Source organism: Gorilla gorilla, chromosome 13 (assembly GCF_029281585.2).
Source record: "Gorilla gorilla gorilla isolate KB3781 chromosome 13, NHGRI_mGorGor1-v2.1_pri, whole genome shotgun sequence".
Taxonomy (NCBI): Eukaryota; Metazoa; Chordata; class Mammalia; order Primates; family Hominidae; genus Gorilla; species Gorilla gorilla.
This window is the reverse complement of record NC_073237.2, coordinates 127,564,108-127,580,091: the sequence shown is the minus strand read 5'-3', so window position 1 is coordinate 127,580,091 and position 15,984 is coordinate 127,564,108. Positions and strand designations below refer to the sequence as shown.

Sequence of the window (15,984 nt, the reverse complement as noted above, 5' to 3'; positions counted from 1 at the left end):
TGGTGGCTTGCAGAGTGGACAATTTGCTAAGAAGCAAAACTGGAGCTGCATTAAGCTGTAACAGATCCAGCCAATTAGGCCAAACAAGTTCCTGAGACCACATGTGCTCCAAGCTGTCTTCTTTAACCTACAGATTCTTTTTGGGTTTTGAGTCTCCCTTTTAATTACAAAAGTAATAGGGGTCTGTTGCTAATGTTTCAAATAGCAGAGAGGGAAACAAAGTAAAAAGCTTCCACAAATTCTTACCTGAAGCTTGACAAAAGCTGAACCCAGAGGTTGCTGCTGTTGTGGTGGCAGCTGAGGTACCACCAAAGACAGAGCCTCCCTGTCCAAAGCCAGGACTCTGCCCAAAAGCAGGAGCGTTGCTTTGGCCAAACAGCCCCCCTCCTGTGTTGGGAGAAGACTGTCCAAATGAGAAGGAACTGGAGCTACTGGTACTTGAGGTGGCACCAAAGACACTTCCACTGGTGGATGTGGGAGTGGAGGAAGCAGGCTGACCGAAGGCAGGCACGGAACTGAACCCAGGCTGACTGAAGGAAAAGCCACTTGCGGCACTGCTCGCTGACTGCCCAAAGACTGAGGCCTGCCCGAAGGTTGTCTGTCCAAAGACCCCTGGGGCTGTGGTACCAAAAGCTGGGCTGCTAAACCCTGAGCTGCTGACCTGTGGTGTGGCAGCTGCTGTGCTGGCTGTGCTACCAGTCTGCTGCCCAAACAGACTTGGTGCAGTGCTGGCTGCCACTTGCCCAAACATGGGTGTGGCAGAGGGTGCAGTGGCTGTGTTGTTGGTGAGCTGGTTGAAAGCTGAGCTAGAACTGGCAGCAGGAGGCTGAGCAAAGACTGATGAGCCAGAAGTGACGGTACCAAACGCTGCTGCCTCTGCAGATGGGCCGGGAGCAACAATGGACGTGGTGCTGGAGGCTATGGGGGCACTTGATGTTTCGACGGCCACAGGGCCTGCACTTGAGATAGCAGCTGCTGTGACAGCAGTCTGCCCAGGCACAGAAAAGGAGGAAGCAGGTGGTACTGCCTCCGTCCTGGCATCAGGGACCCCGGTGGTGGCTGGGGTAGCCTCTGCAGAAAGTGCTACAAGACTAGTACTAGATGCTGCAGTGCCAGAGTTGCTGACTGCAGGCTGGGCAAGAACAGGTTCTTTTTTAACAGAGTCAGAAGTTTGCGGAGGAGGCTGGGGAAGCTGGGCTGACTGTTGCTCCTCTAGAAGTGAGGCTGCTGATGCTGAGACCTCGCTGTCACCTGGCTTCTCAGGCAAAGCTGATGAAGTGGCCTCTTCTGTGCTTCTGCCAGCGGACATAGGCAGGGAGGGGGTAGTTGCTGAACTCAGGAGGCTACCAAATGACAATGTGGGGAATGATGTTGGAAGGGGAGTGGCAGCTGTAGTTGGTGGTGGAGCAGATGGGGGCACTGTGCTATTGGTCTGTTGGCTTCCAAATGAAAAACTAGTCTTGCCAGCACTTAGAGATGTCCCACCAAAACTGATGACCCCAGAGGATCCTGCACTGGTGACTGGCAGACTGCCAAAAACGGCAGTTGAGGAAGTGCTGGTGGCTGCTGGTGGTGCTACTGAGGTGGTGGTTGCAGAGGAGGTCACAGGGGGCTCCGTGTGCTTCCCTAACACCGGGGGGGCAGTAAAATTAAACCCTGAGGGCACGCCTGACGTCTTGGTTGGCTGGGTACTAGTTAGGCTTGTGGATGAAGCCTTATTGGTTGCTTTTGTAGAATCATCTGCTTGGCCAACCCGCAGTCCTGAAAAACTTCCCAGAGTCTCTCCAGCCAAAGAACTTGGAAACAGAAGCTCTCCCAGCTTGGACGGTGGGGTTTCCAGCTTACTAGAGGTGGTGGAAAGAGCAGTTCCAGAAGGTGCCACAGGTCTGCTGCTAGATGCGGCAGGTTCTCCCGGGGTGGTGTTTGATGCGGATGTGATTCCTGAGGGAGGTGAGCTTTCAGGAATGGCCTCATAAGAAGGTTTGCTTCCCCCACCAGATGAGAATGCGTCCGGCTGGCTTGACTCTTTAGTGGAGGGTGTTGCCCCTAGCAAGAAAAAGAAATTAGAAAATGGGTTGGATTTAGCAAAAGATGACCCATTACATTTCCACTGATTGTGTTTCTAAGCCAAAGTTTCTCTCCTCCCTCTACAGAGTCAGCGTGCCTTGTTCTCACAGCAGCTTTCTCTAAGGAGGTGGAATGAGTGCTTCTCCACACAAACATCAGCTCTGAGTCGTCTGAGGTGAAAAGGAAAAAATATTTTTTTATGACCATTAAATCACAACAAATACAAAATATCTAGAATATGTGAAATTAACATATTATCCCAAAGAGAAATAAAAAAGCCTCTTCCCTTAATTTACCCTAGCTGTGTGCTTTCCTTAATAATAACCTCAGCACAGCAATGGCCTGTGGACCTCCTGATAGACCAGGACTTGATTCAAAATGTAAGTTCTTCCTTCATTTTTATGAGCAAATAAAGTGTCAGTCCACAGAATATCATTTTTATGTACAATTAATGGCTACTTATTAGTGCTCTACTAAGTCAGCTATTTGACAGAGGCAGTACGGTCTGGTGGTCAAGGACATGGGCTCTGGAGCTATGCACTCTGCCACTCACTGGTTGTGTGAATCTGGAAAGGTTGCTTTACCTCTCTGAGCCTCAATTCCCCCATTTGGAAAATCTAGATCATTACAATACCTACCTTCATTGTGCTGTTACAAAGATTGCAGGAAATATGGGTAAAGCACCCATAAGGCCTGGTCAAACAACAGTGGTTAATAAATAAAAGAGTAACGAGGCCGGGCGTGGTGGCTCACACCTGTAATCCCAGCACTTTGGGAGGCCAAGGCACGTGGATCACGAGGTCAGGAGTTTGAGACCAGCCTGATCAACATGGTGAAACCCTGTCTCTACTAAAAATACAAAAATTAGCTGGATATGGTGGTGGGCGCCTGTAATCCCAGCTACTCGGGAGGCTGAGGCAGGAGAATCACTGGAACCCAGCAGGTGGGGGTTGCAGTGAACTGCAATTGCGCCACTACACTCCAGCCTGGATGACAACAGTGAGACTCCATCTCAAAATAAATAAATAAAATAAAAGAATCATAAATGGATAACTGAAAGGCACTTAACAAATAGATCTGGTTTCTTCATAGGTCTTCAAATTCTTTTAAATGTTAAAAACATGCTATTGATGGATTTTTTTGGGGTGGGACAGAGTTTCACTCTTGTTGCCCAGGCTGGAGTGCAATGGCACAATCTTGGCTCACTGCAACCTTGCCTCCCGGGTTCAAGCAATTCTCCTGCCTCAGCCTCCTGAGTAGCTGGGATTATAGGTATGCGCCACCACGGCTGGCTAATTTTGTATTTTTAGTAGACACGGGGTTTCTCCATGTTGGTCAGGCTGGTCTTGAACTCCTGACCTCAGGTGATCCGCCTGCCTCGGCCTCCCAAAGTGCTGGGATTATAGGCGTGAGCCACCATGCCCAGGCTATTGATGGATTTTTAACAACATGCATGGGATGAGTGTGTTTGCTGGTATGTTATCAAGGAAAAAAACGAGTTTGGTCTTTCATTTCTACAGTCTATCTATTACCATGTCTATCTTGCCCTACAGAATCACCCTATAAATTGAAGAAATTTTAAATTACAGACAAAAAATGGAGAAATTTTAATTCACATGTTAACATTTAAATGTTAAAGCACAGCCCTGATTTTCTAGAAGCAAATCCTTTCCTTGTCCTTAATTATAAAAATAGAAATCCTTCACATCAGTTTCTTAAATTAAGCATATTTCTAATGCACATTATCAACACTGAGCTTACTGCAGATACTGTAAGTAAGACTCAGGAACAAGTCAAATACTAACATGTGGGCAAAAATAACCTGTACTTGTTTAGAGAAAACACATGAGTAATGCAACTGAACACAGAGTCTGTACCTTGTGCAGCAGTGAAATTAGAAGACGGTGTTGGTGTGATTATCCCAAAATTAAAGCCAGTCCTAACAAGTGGAAAAAGAGAAATTAAAAAGGAACAAACCAAGGCACAATATTGCCCTCTTAATATACCATTTTATCATTCATTCATACAAACCGCCCTCAGGAATTTACAATCTAGGAGATAAATGACAACAGAGTCAAAGCACCTATCTCAGAAGCAGTAAGGCCACTCTATGATCTCTAAGCAGAGAAGCAGTTTGTGTGTGAGATACGACGGGGATAGCAGTTGAGAGCCCATTGGGGATGGCTGGGCTTTCTGTAGCAGAAGTTTGAGTGGGGACTTCTTGCAAGATGAGCAAAGCTGCAGCAGTAGAGACACACGACAAATGTGCATGTGGGAATGGTGGCCGGAGCAGATGGTCTGTTAAGTGAGGGGACAGAAGGAAGGTCTGGTAAGACAGAAGCACTTAAGACTAGTGAGAGCCTCTCAGGACCCCTCCAAGACCAACAAGCATGTCAGAGAGCCCCACACTGCTAGGGAAAACAATGGATACAATGAAATAGAAGCCCTAACTCAGTCATTTTGACAGAACTGAGTTTTACGGCTAGGAAAATCTAGTTCAAAAACTTTGTGACTCCTTTCACCATCTCCTCTCTCCTTTTGTACGTTTTCTTTACACTGTAGGTGAAGACACCATAGCTAAGCAAGAAAATCCCACGCGAGTGTGAATCAGAACAGATTATTCACTGTGATAAAAACTCAGGCCAGGCATGGTGGCTCACATCCCAGCATTCTGAGAGGCTGAGGCAGGTTAATCCTTTGAGCCCAGGAGTTTGAGACCAGCCTAGGCAACATGGTGGAACCCTGTTTCTACAAAACAAAAACAAAAACCCAAAACCCAAACAAACAAAAACAACAAAAACCCCCAAAAACCAAAACCGAAAAATTAAAAAAACAAAAATCAGCCAGGTGTGGTGGCACGCACCTGTAGTCCCAGTTATTCGGGGGGCTAAGGCAGGAGGATCACTTCAGTCCTGGAGGCGGAGGTTGTAGTGAGCCATGACTGTACCACTGCACCTTTTTTTTTTTTTGAGACAGAATCTTGCTCTGTCACACACACACACACACGCAAAGTTCAAATTGCAGATTTCAAACTAGCTTTAAAATATAACGAACCAAGCACATCAAATATACTAAATAATGTAATAACTTAGACACCTTTGCCCATCATATTAAAAATAAAAAAAAAAAAACACAACCTTTCTTAGTGAAAAAATTTTATCTAATAGTGTCAAGCCATTGATTCAATGACCCCACCTTTTCTGGGTTATTTTAAAAATGGGAAGAGGGCCAGGTGTGGTGGCTCATGCCTACAATCCTAGCACTTTGGGAGGCTAAGGTGGGTGGATCACTTGAGGCCAGGAGTTCAAGGCCAGGAGTTCAAGACCAGCCTGGGCAACATGAAAAAACCCCATCTCTACTAAAATACAAAAATCAGCTGGGTGTGGTGGTGCACACCTGTGATCCCAGCTACTTGGGAGGCTACAGCAAGAGAATCACTTGAACCCAGGAGGTGAAGATTGCAGTGAGCTGAGATCTCACCACTGCGCTCCAACCAGGGTGACGGAGTGATACTCTGCCTGAAAATCAAAAAAAAAAAAAAAAAAAAAGAAAAGGAAGAAGAATATCATTTCACAGAAGACTGATTATTAGCCATCTGTAAAGGATGCAATAATTCTTGGCATTGACCTACTCTTTAAAATTTGCTGCAAATTACCTTTGGGAAGCATAAAACATAATGATTTATAATAAAGAAAAAATATATGTATTACTTTCCCCCTCAAATAATATTCTAATACCCTCTTTTCTCCTTAGGCTGAAGGACACTCAAAAAATATATTAAAATCAGGAAAAAGAGGACTGGTTAATATGCTCCTAGTTACAAAAGCATAAACTGAAGAACTTAAGAGGCTTTTCTAAGGAACTGAATGCACAATGCTTCAATGGCAAAAAATCCTTTTGACACATTTTGATCTCAGTTCCACAGAGTCTAACCCCATCACTGCAGGGAAGAGAATGCTTCAGCAGCTCACACAGGTTTCAACATGAGTGCTCAGGGCACAGAGAACAGGCACCTTAACAAAGGCTCATCTTGAGATAAGGTATAGAAGATTCTTTCATTTTTAAAAACAACTCAACTTTACAAGTACAGCCATCATCATCATTATTATTTTTTAAAGAAATGGAAACAGATTCCTCCACATCTATATAAAACCTCAAATTTCAAATGCCTATTATCTTTCATTACATTCTCTAAGTTTAGTATACTGTACTCTCGATGCAGTAAGCCGCTTTTTTTTTTTTTTTTGGAGACGGGGTTTCACTCTGTTGCCCAGGCTGGAGTACAATGGTGTGATCGTAGCTCACTGTAACCTCGAACTCCTGGGCTCAAGGGATCCTCCCACCTCAGCCTCCCAAGTGGCTGGGACTATAGAAGTGAACCAACGCACCTGGTTAATTTTTCAATTTTTTGTAGAGATGAGGTCTCACTATGTTGCCCAGGTCAGTCTCCAACTCCTGGCCTCAAGCAATCCCTCCCACCTTGGCCTCCCAAAGCACTAGGATTATAGGCATGAGCCACCATGTTTGTCCAGCAAAGTCAATTTGAATGTCACATCTAGCCCCCAAAATGGTGCCAGAATGGAAACATCTCAGTGTGACAAACTAGATGAACTACAGAATTTAGCAGACTCATTACCCAAAGAAAATGAGGCTTAGGCTAAAAAACAAAACAGATACACAAATATGTAACAAACAAGTATTAACTTGAATTGCAAAGGGAAAATCGATTTACATGAGAACATTAAACTACTGCCACTATCATCAGATGTATTACTGCCATGGTAAGAACTCTGGGTTCATACACATTTAATAATTAAATAAATATATCTATAATTGTAAGATTTGGGGAAGCTAATTGCTAGTAATTTGCCATAAAACTTAAGTTCATTACTGACCCTGATGGAGAAAATGAGAAAGGCTTGCTGAACTGCCCAGAAGCAGATGGGGTCGAAGTCACAGCTGTTTCTATCTTGGCTGTCCCTGAAATTATGAAAAAAAAAAAAAACAAAAAAACAAAAAGAATATTACAAAAAGACAGAAACACTGTTCCAGTGTATAATTCCCTGTAGCTCAGCCTGTGAGGTGCTGCTTAGCACCGCATGTGCCTTCTGTGACACGTCAGTGCCCATGGGGAGTAAGCACGTTGCCTCACTTTTGTTCGAGGTCTCTGAAATTGCTCCGTGGCTCTGTCAATGTTAATTCCAGTCTAACGTGTGCCATCTTCTCCTTTACAGAAAATATATCAAAATAATTCTAGTATAGTTTAAATGTACAGTTTTAAAAGTACACTCTTATATATTTCAATGGTATGGGAAAATGCTTATAATGTGAGGCTAAGCCCCCTCCCCACAAAAGTAAATAAAACTATATATAATGTAGCTTTATAATTATTTGAAATTAATCTATGCTGAAGGACAAAAATCCAAAAGAGAAATAGGTTCATAAGCTAAATATTTCTGAGTAGTGACTTAAAGGCTGTTTACTTCTATATACATTTCTGCATTTTCCATAGATTTTGTTGGCATTTAACAAATAATCGTGTTCTTTTTTTAAAATTACAGATGTAAAACATGATTGCTATAATATGGAGACATGCAAGAAGGTTAAAAGTGCAATCCATCATTCTCCCCATGTTCGATTTCACTCTAACTACTTACTTATAGTTTGGGTACAATCTTCAATCTTTTCCCTACTGCTCTACTTTATTTATTTATTTATTTAGAGACAGAGTCTCGCTCTGTCGCCCAGGCTGGAGTGCAGTGGCGCAATCTTGACTCACTGCAATCTCTGCCTCCCAGGTTCAAGTGATTCTCCTGCCTCAGCCTCCCAAGCAGCTGGAACTATAGGCATGCATCACCATGCCCGGCTAATTTTTGTATTTTTTTTTAGTAGAGACAGGGTTTCATCACGTTGGCCAGGCTGGTCTCGAATTCCTGACTTCAGGTGATCTGCCTGCCTTGGCCTCCCAAAGTGCTAGGATTACAGACATGAGCCACCACGCCTGGCCTTGCTCCACTTCAAAAGGGGGAAAAGGAAGAGGAAAACTATTTAAGAAGCCCAAATCAAACAAAACTAAACCAAACAACAACAAGAAAAAAAAAAACCAACCTTCTAAAATAAACAAACACAGGGTAGATGGCAGTACAAATATTTTTAAAACTACTGGTATACAATGTAAAATGTACAGGATGAAAAGTCACAATCTAAATCATCAGCAGAGTACTAGTTAAATTTAACAGGGTGTAACTACACAATGAGGTTGTAGACTGCTCTTAAAATGAGTAAGGTGGATCTGTATCAGACCTGCAGAGACGAAGACATTTATTGTAAGAGGGGGCAGAGAAGGGGAAATAAGTTACAAAATCAATATATATAGGATATGCAGTATATAGGATATTTTTCTTTAAAAAACAATGAAGTAACCTCAAGAGATATACATGAAATCATGATCTCTGGAATACAGAATCTACAGGGCAGCTTTCACATTCTACATTATATATCTCTACACCATAGACTTTTTCTGGGCATGTAATAGTTTTACAATCAGAAAAACAATGAAGGTATTTCCATTACTAATAAGAGAACTATTCTCTAGAGGTTTTAGAAATGCTCTTTTTCAAAAAGAAACTTTTTGCAAACTCTTGAGCAGCACCTTTCAGGGAAGTTTTCCTACCAAAAGAAAAAAGTTCTTTTCTAAACCTTGATTACTTGGCAAGTGAAAACAGAAGTGAACACCTCGTAACGAAAGAGAGGATTTCATGATCAGCAATGAATGGTGAATCTCGGAAATTTCTTGCAAGTCACACTACTTGCCCAGACATGCATAAAGCAAAGTTCCTTAGGTTTCTTTGATTCTAACTCCAAGAGTGACAAAAACCTCTCCAATGAAGTCCTTGAAAAAAGAGTATATGATCTTTCAAAACCTTTTTGTAAAATACTCAAGTCTTTGACAGTTCTACTATAAAATTTTCCTCTTAACATAAAGCTTTAGGCCCCGGTCGAGAAGTGCTAGATACCTCCTTCTCTTGTGAGGCGTACATGATACCAACTGTGGTTCCATATCACTCCGAATTCTAGAATACAACTCTGGCTTATGCAATAATGGCTTCCTTCTGCAAGGAACAGCTACTAAAGATAAATCCAGTATCCAATCAGAAAGTTTGGGATTACAGAGAAAGTCAGAATGACTGTATGATTAAGATTATGAGACGCAGGCTGCTAATGTATGAAGTTCAATTTCTAACAGAATTTGCTTGAAGGCCCACTTAAGAGCACGATTGAAACAAACGCCAGAATCAACAGTGTTGTAAAAATTCAGTATTGCAGACAGCACAAGACCCTTGCAGCAGGAAGTAATACACGCCAAATTAGGTAGGCTATAATAAAGGAGCCAACAAAAGGGGACACTGAGGAAGACCCACATTCTGCATAAAGTTGGTTTGGGCAATGACACTTGGACAAAGTGTCTGGTCAAAACACTCATGGTTACTGTGAAAACTAAATTAAGAATAATTATGCTTGAGTGAGTGTAGGAGAAGTTACGTGAAGCCATAAAATCTCATAATATCGACTCATTATATACTCTGAGATCTTACAAATCTGTTTCACTTTCTCTACCTTATAGGCTTTTGAACTGTCACTGTGGACCAACAGAATTTTTAATTCCTTTTAGTGGAAGAAATAGCGTTTAGCATTCTGATCCATTCCTCTCAACTGTGATCATCCAGCAAGGAAGAAAAAGATAATACTATTGCTCCATTTTAGGAAAAGAATTTAAAGGGAGGTTTTTCTCCTATTGCTCTATCATTTTCAAACTAACCTAAAAATTTCAGAAGTCTACATAGCCATTGAAGGGCATACTAATTTTCCAGAAATTCTTCATTAGCTGATGGCTTTCAAATATGATCTCTTGTCTATGGTCATACTACCCTGAATGCTCCCGATCTCATCAAATGTGACTCCTGTTTCCTATGGCAACTGTCTCTGTGATCCAGAACAATAACCCCTATTGTGCAGTGCTTCTTTCACTTTTCAAGAAAACAAAAATGCAAACTGACCTGAAGCTTTGTCACCAGATGATAACTGACCGGATGCTGGTGTAGGCCCAGATGGCTTAAGAGAATTTATTAGAGACCCCTATAACAGAATGCAAGCAAAATGTTTATGTTAAACCACTAACCATTCTTTGTAACAAAGAAATATGTAAAATGTAAACACAAAAATATAATTTAAAATAAGCAAGGACAAACACTTTTAGATAAATTACCAAAAAGAAAAAGGAAACAAAAAAAAGGTCTCAATTTAAGTTAACCACATGTAAGATCATATTAAAGGATGAAAATAGAAATACCCTGCAAGCTCCAAGAAGGCAGTCACACTGGCCTAGTTCATGGCTATCTTCCCAGTGCCTAGCACAGTGCTTAGCACATCAAAAGCACTTGACTATTAGGTAGATGAATTAATGAAGGAGTAAATTAATAAAATGGTTCTAGCTCTCAAAGCATGTACAATAAGGTTAAAAGCAAAACTGACTTATCCATCTCCAGTCAATGTTCCTTCACTCACCATGACTTATGCCTTACCATGTGTTTTCCATGGTGAACACAAACACCTCCAGAAGAAAGATCGAATGCTAAATGCTTAAATGCCATTTTAAGTTATGGTAAACTAAGGAACAGAGGCAAGTTTGAGAACTTAAATAGGCAAGTCCTGATATCCAGTCTCAAATTCTGATCTCTAACACAAACTACTCATCTCAAGAGACAGATGTAAGAGTAGTGAGAGAAACCAGAATTTCTTAGGAAGAGTTTCAGCACTAGCCTGACTGACCTTCCAACCATCCCCTATCACTTTTTTCTGGATTGTTTAACTGTTTGCAATATCACCTATTTTTCTAAGGGACAATGTTTATCAGGCAAAAGCCTGAAGCTAGACAAGCTAGACATAACATCACTAAAAATATGCAAACTCTGACAAACAGGGATTGCAGGAGAAAACCAGATAACCTATACCCCAGACATTGATACTCAACTGTGTAGTGAAACGAGCAAGGGACAGGAGGAAGTCAGAAGCCTTGGGTCCCAGCTCTGGTTCCACCATTTACTAATCGTGAGAGTTTGCGTTGGTCACTCAAGCCTAGGCTGCTTCACCAGTGAGACATATCTAAACACCTATCCTCCCACTGTACATGGCTGTTGTATGGGTTAACTGAGATAATGTGAAAGTAAACTGCAAAGCAAAATACCTCATATAAAAATGTATGGTATTAGAATTATGACCCCAAATTACTAGATGCAGAATGTTAAATGGTCTATGAAGACAGTATCAGGTCCTGACTGACCTACCCTGATTAACAGCCATGTCAAGACTGGCATAAATAGTGGGGAAAGGATTATGGGCCTTTATCAGACTTATGGTTCATTTAAACAAAGTCAAGACTTAAAAACAGTATGGTCTTCACTTACAAAGACAGACACGGCATGAATGTTAAAAGTAAAACTCAGGCCGGGTACGGTGGCTCACATCTGTAATCCCAGCACTTTGGGAGGCTGAGGCAGATGGATCATCTGAGGTCAGGAGCTCGAGACTAGCCTGGCCAACGTGGTGAAATCGCGTCTCTACTAAAACTACAAAAATTGACTGGGCATGGTGGTGGGTGCCTGTAATCCCAGCTACTCAGGAGGCTGAGCCACGAGAATCACTTGAACCCAGGAGGCAGAGGTTGCGGTGAGCCAAGATCGCACCACTGCACTTGAGCCTGGGCGACAGAGTGAGACTCTGTCTCAAAAAAAAAAAAAAAAAAAAAAGTAAAAATCAGTAAGTTACCTGCTTGGCTTGGTTAGCGGCCACTGGGGTCAACACTGGGTGAGGTGTTTTGGCTGTGGAGTAGGGCACCGAAGAACTGAAAAACACACAAAGCATACACTCAGAGAAAGGCATGACTAGGTAAAAATCACATTCATTCTCAAGCCAACCTTCTGTCCAATATACAATACCAGTTTTGGGTAGGATACAGATGCATGGGACCCCAATCCAACTGATTTGACATTTTTTTGAAGGATAAATTTTAAAAATGAACTTTGGGTTTTTAGCATGAAAGTCAAAGCAGTGGCCTTATAACTTATTTCCTTTCTGCAATCCTAAGAAAAAAATTAGTAACCATTCAGAACTAGATCTTTTTGCTATCCAGAGTATAAGCCCTCCTCCTCCCTGGCCCTTCCCCCTGTTGTAGACCATGAGAAATTCCTGATTCTCTTACCCAAGCAGGCTCTATGGGAAGCATTCTCACTGCCACCTATGCATCCAATTTGCTGCTACCGCAAAGGTGCTATCCAAAGAGATCTTAGCTTCTCACAGCAGCTATCTCCAGGGCTCACCAGGTCAGCATCCAAGGGATTCAAATGTACCACTGTTCCATTCCCAACCTGCATCTTTGCTACAGCATGAAAAGTATACCCCTATTCGCAGAAAGAGCTCTCATCATCTTTTGTTAATTCTGAAGTAGGTGAATACTGTATGTGAGGAACTGTTATTTCAATAACTAGTGTTCACATATGGGAAAACTATCTGTTAGTGTAATCACACACAAAAGTTCTTGGCTCCTAGCGGCAATTTTTTCAATTTATCTGTTGTCAGCCCAGCGCTACTCTGACTGGTATATATAGCAGTAGTAGTTGTAGGACCTGGTTATTTTTCAGAACTCCCCTAGATTTAGGGAGGATTCATATTTTCCATCAAAAATGAACTTAGAAGATAAAAGATAGGCCTGTGCCTCACAGAAGAAAATTATCAAACAGCTTAACAAACCTTACAAGCACATTGAGATTCTCTGCTGGAATAACACGGGGACCTTCCTAAACAGACTTTATTAGATTGAGAGAGAAGAAAAAGTGAACTTATGTCCAATGAAACAAAACCCGTTTCATGCTTCTACTGAAGCCAGAAGCAGCTATAAATATGCATCTCTCTGGAGAAACACATCTCTGTTCCCCTGAGATAGTTTACCAAGCAGGCAATACAGATACAGTGTTCCCCCGTCACCTCCGCTGAATCTGTACCAGAGGAAAAGAATGTGTGAGTGAGACTGCTGGGCCCTGAGCAGTACCTGGACGGACACAGCAGACTTGCTTAGAGAAGAGGTTGCAGCTCACAAGGATTACAAAGGAAAGGAAACTCTTTCATGCTTTCTCAAAGACAAACAGAAATCAGAAATAAAAATAAAAGCAGCAATTTATCCAAATTTTAGAGAATTTTTTATAGCCAGAATTCAATTGTGACATGATAGTAAATTATGCATGAATAAGACTGAGTGTAATTATTATTCTATTTATTTGTGATAATTCTATGTATCTCCTGAGTATCCTAAATCCCCAAATACACAAAATTAGGATTCACAGTACCTACACACCACGTGACACCCCTGCAAAGAAATGCTGTTCAGTGCGATCAGCCAGTAAACCAATTAACAAATCAGATCCAATAAATCTCTATCAAGATCCAAGACAGCACACAGAAAAAACAGTATACTCTCAAACAAATATGTTCAAACGTTTTTGCATGAGCATGAGCCAAAACAATGGAAATCAATAGCTAGAAATGATCAAGAGATAGAAAAGCCAAATTCAGAAGTATCCATATCTTAGGTAACTTTATTCCACTTTTTAGCAATATGGAGTTGAAAAATATCAGAAATTCATCTTGATATTTGTTCTAAGAAGAAAATGGTGCTATAACAGAGCCCCAAAGAGACATCTCTTTACTGAGTGAGTCTACAAATGACACTGACATTACCAGCAACACTAAAGTTCCTGCTTCAGAAATGAGCGACAGAGGCACAGATCACTAAGAGTCTGGAAACTCGGGTTCTTGGAGAAAAATAAAACACAGAAGAGTCATTTTTTTCTGTTTTTGGCCACACATTACCAGCACTACATGCCAACACAGGCAGACAAATGCACACATGTTCCATGGATGTGTACTCTACACACAATTATAAAATTGGGTTGTGAAGCATTAAAATGTCACCTAGGCCCTTTGCTATTGATCCCTTCAACTTTAATGAACTTCAACAAGGTAAATACTCATCCCATTGTTGTAAAAAGCCTCAACTTCTGGTAACTTATTTCAGGATTTTAAAAAGCATAAAAAACAAGAGACCTGGTTATGTTTTATTTTGGTAAATCTTAATCACTATCACATGTATCTTTTCAAACATACTCATATATGAGAGAGTGGAACTTATCAAGAGTAACTGAAGAAACAAAGAAATCAACAGGGAAAAAGAATGAAAATGATGATACTGAAAACAAACACTCTATATTCAGTTCTTGGGCGCTTTTGACATCTGTTGATGGAAATATAACTGCCAACTATTTTCTCCATTGGTAAATTTAATGTCTTCAAAGACACATTCTTTAAAATAGTATCCAAAAGTCTGTTAAAGCAAATCGTATTTCCCGCATGAATGTTTAGATGCTAAGTAACTTAAATAATTAAGACGGAACTGCATTAGAGCTTTGAAAAAATCCACATTAAATATGAAAAAATAGGCCAGGCGCGGTGTCTCATGCCTGTAATCCCAGCACTTTGGGAGGCCGAGGTGGGTGGATCACTTGAGGTCAGGAGTTCAAGACCAGCCTGGACAACATGGTGAAACTCCGTCTCTACTAAAAATACAAAAAAATTAGCCAGGTGTGGTGGCAGGTGCCTGTAGTCCCAGCTACTTGGGAGGCTGAAGCATGAGAATCGCTTGAACCCGGGAGACAGAGGTTGCAGTGAGCCAAGATTGTGCCACTGCACTCCAGCCTGAGTGACAGAGCGAGACTCCATCTCAAAAAAAAAAAAAAGAGAGGCCTGGTGCAGTGTCTCACGCCTGTAGTCCCAGCATTTGGGAGGCCGAGGTGGGTGGATCATCTGAGGTCAGGAATTCGAAATCAGCCGGGCCAACATGGTTAAACCCTGTCTCTACTAAAAATACAAAAATTAGCCGGCTGTGCTGGTGCACACCTGTAATCCCAGCTACTCAGGAGGCTGAGGCAGGAGAATCGCTTGAACCTGAGAGGCGGAGGTTGGAATGAGCTGAGATTGCGCCACTGAACTCCCGCCTGGGTGACAAAGCGAGACTCCATTTCAAGAAAAAAGAAAAAGAAAAAATACGAATAGTGTAAGAATTTTTAATGACATGGAAAATGTAAACGATTACATTTCATGATTAAGCTGAAAAGGTTACAAATTTACAAAGCAGCATGCATCCAAATTTTTCTCTAACAAGAAACATTTTCATAAAATAAGGATGAAAAAATGTGTAAATAACAATCATACATTTGGGAATAAAGGTGATTTTAAGTTTGTTCTTTTTAACTATCTTTTTTATATCTACAACAAACATTTGTAATTAGAAAAACAAAAGGATTAAAGTTCCTTTTAAGTTTCTGGTCATTACTAGAGTTATTATTTTTAAAGTAGAGGAACATCTTTAAATCAGTGAAAGAAAAAAACTGCCAGTCTAGAATTCTTTACCCTGTGAAAATATCTTTCAAAAACAAAGGTGAAATAAAGACTTCTGCAGACATACAGAAGCTAAAAGAATTCAGATATGAACCTCAAGAAACATTAAAGGAAGTCCTTTGAGCAGAAGAAAAATTATACCAGATGGCAAGCTGGGACCAGACAGAGGAATGAAGAACCCTGGAAATGGTAACTGTATGTATAAACATGAAAACTTTTTTCTTCTTATTTAAATGTATTTAAAAGATAGTCAGCTGGGCGCGGTGGCTCAAGCCTGTAATCCCAGCACTTTGGGAGGCCAAGGCAGGCGGATCACCTGAGGTCAGGAGTTCGAGACCAGCCTGGCCAACATGGCGAAACCCCGTCTCTACCAAAAATATAAAAATTAGCCAGGTGTGATGGTGGGCACCT

General features: G+C 41.3%; 1 protein-coding gene across 7 annotated transcripts in view; it reads right to left on the bottom strand.

Annotated features, from left to right (window-relative positions):
• NUP214 (nucleoporin 214) overlaps positions 1-15,984 on the bottom strand; it is a 109,922-nt gene that overhangs the window by 34,459 nt on the left and 59,479 nt on the right. For 6 of the 7 annotated variants that reach the window (XM_031007719.3, XM_031007717.3, XM_031007718.3 and 3 more), the window contains exons 25-29: positions 11,893-11,968; positions 10,125-10,203; positions 6,963-7,047; positions 3,945-4,006; positions 247-2,046 (exon numbers count right to left, since the gene is read on the bottom strand). In XM_031007719.3, coding sequence (XP_030863579.3) covers positions 247-2,046; positions 3,945-4,006; positions 6,963-7,047; positions 10,125-10,203; positions 11,893-11,968 — 2,102 coding nt within the window. The remainder of the gene's footprint in view (positions 1-246; positions 2,047-3,944; positions 4,007-6,962; positions 7,048-10,124; positions 10,204-11,892; positions 11,969-15,984) is intronic. The other variant, XM_055351361.2, reaches the window with a different exon arrangement.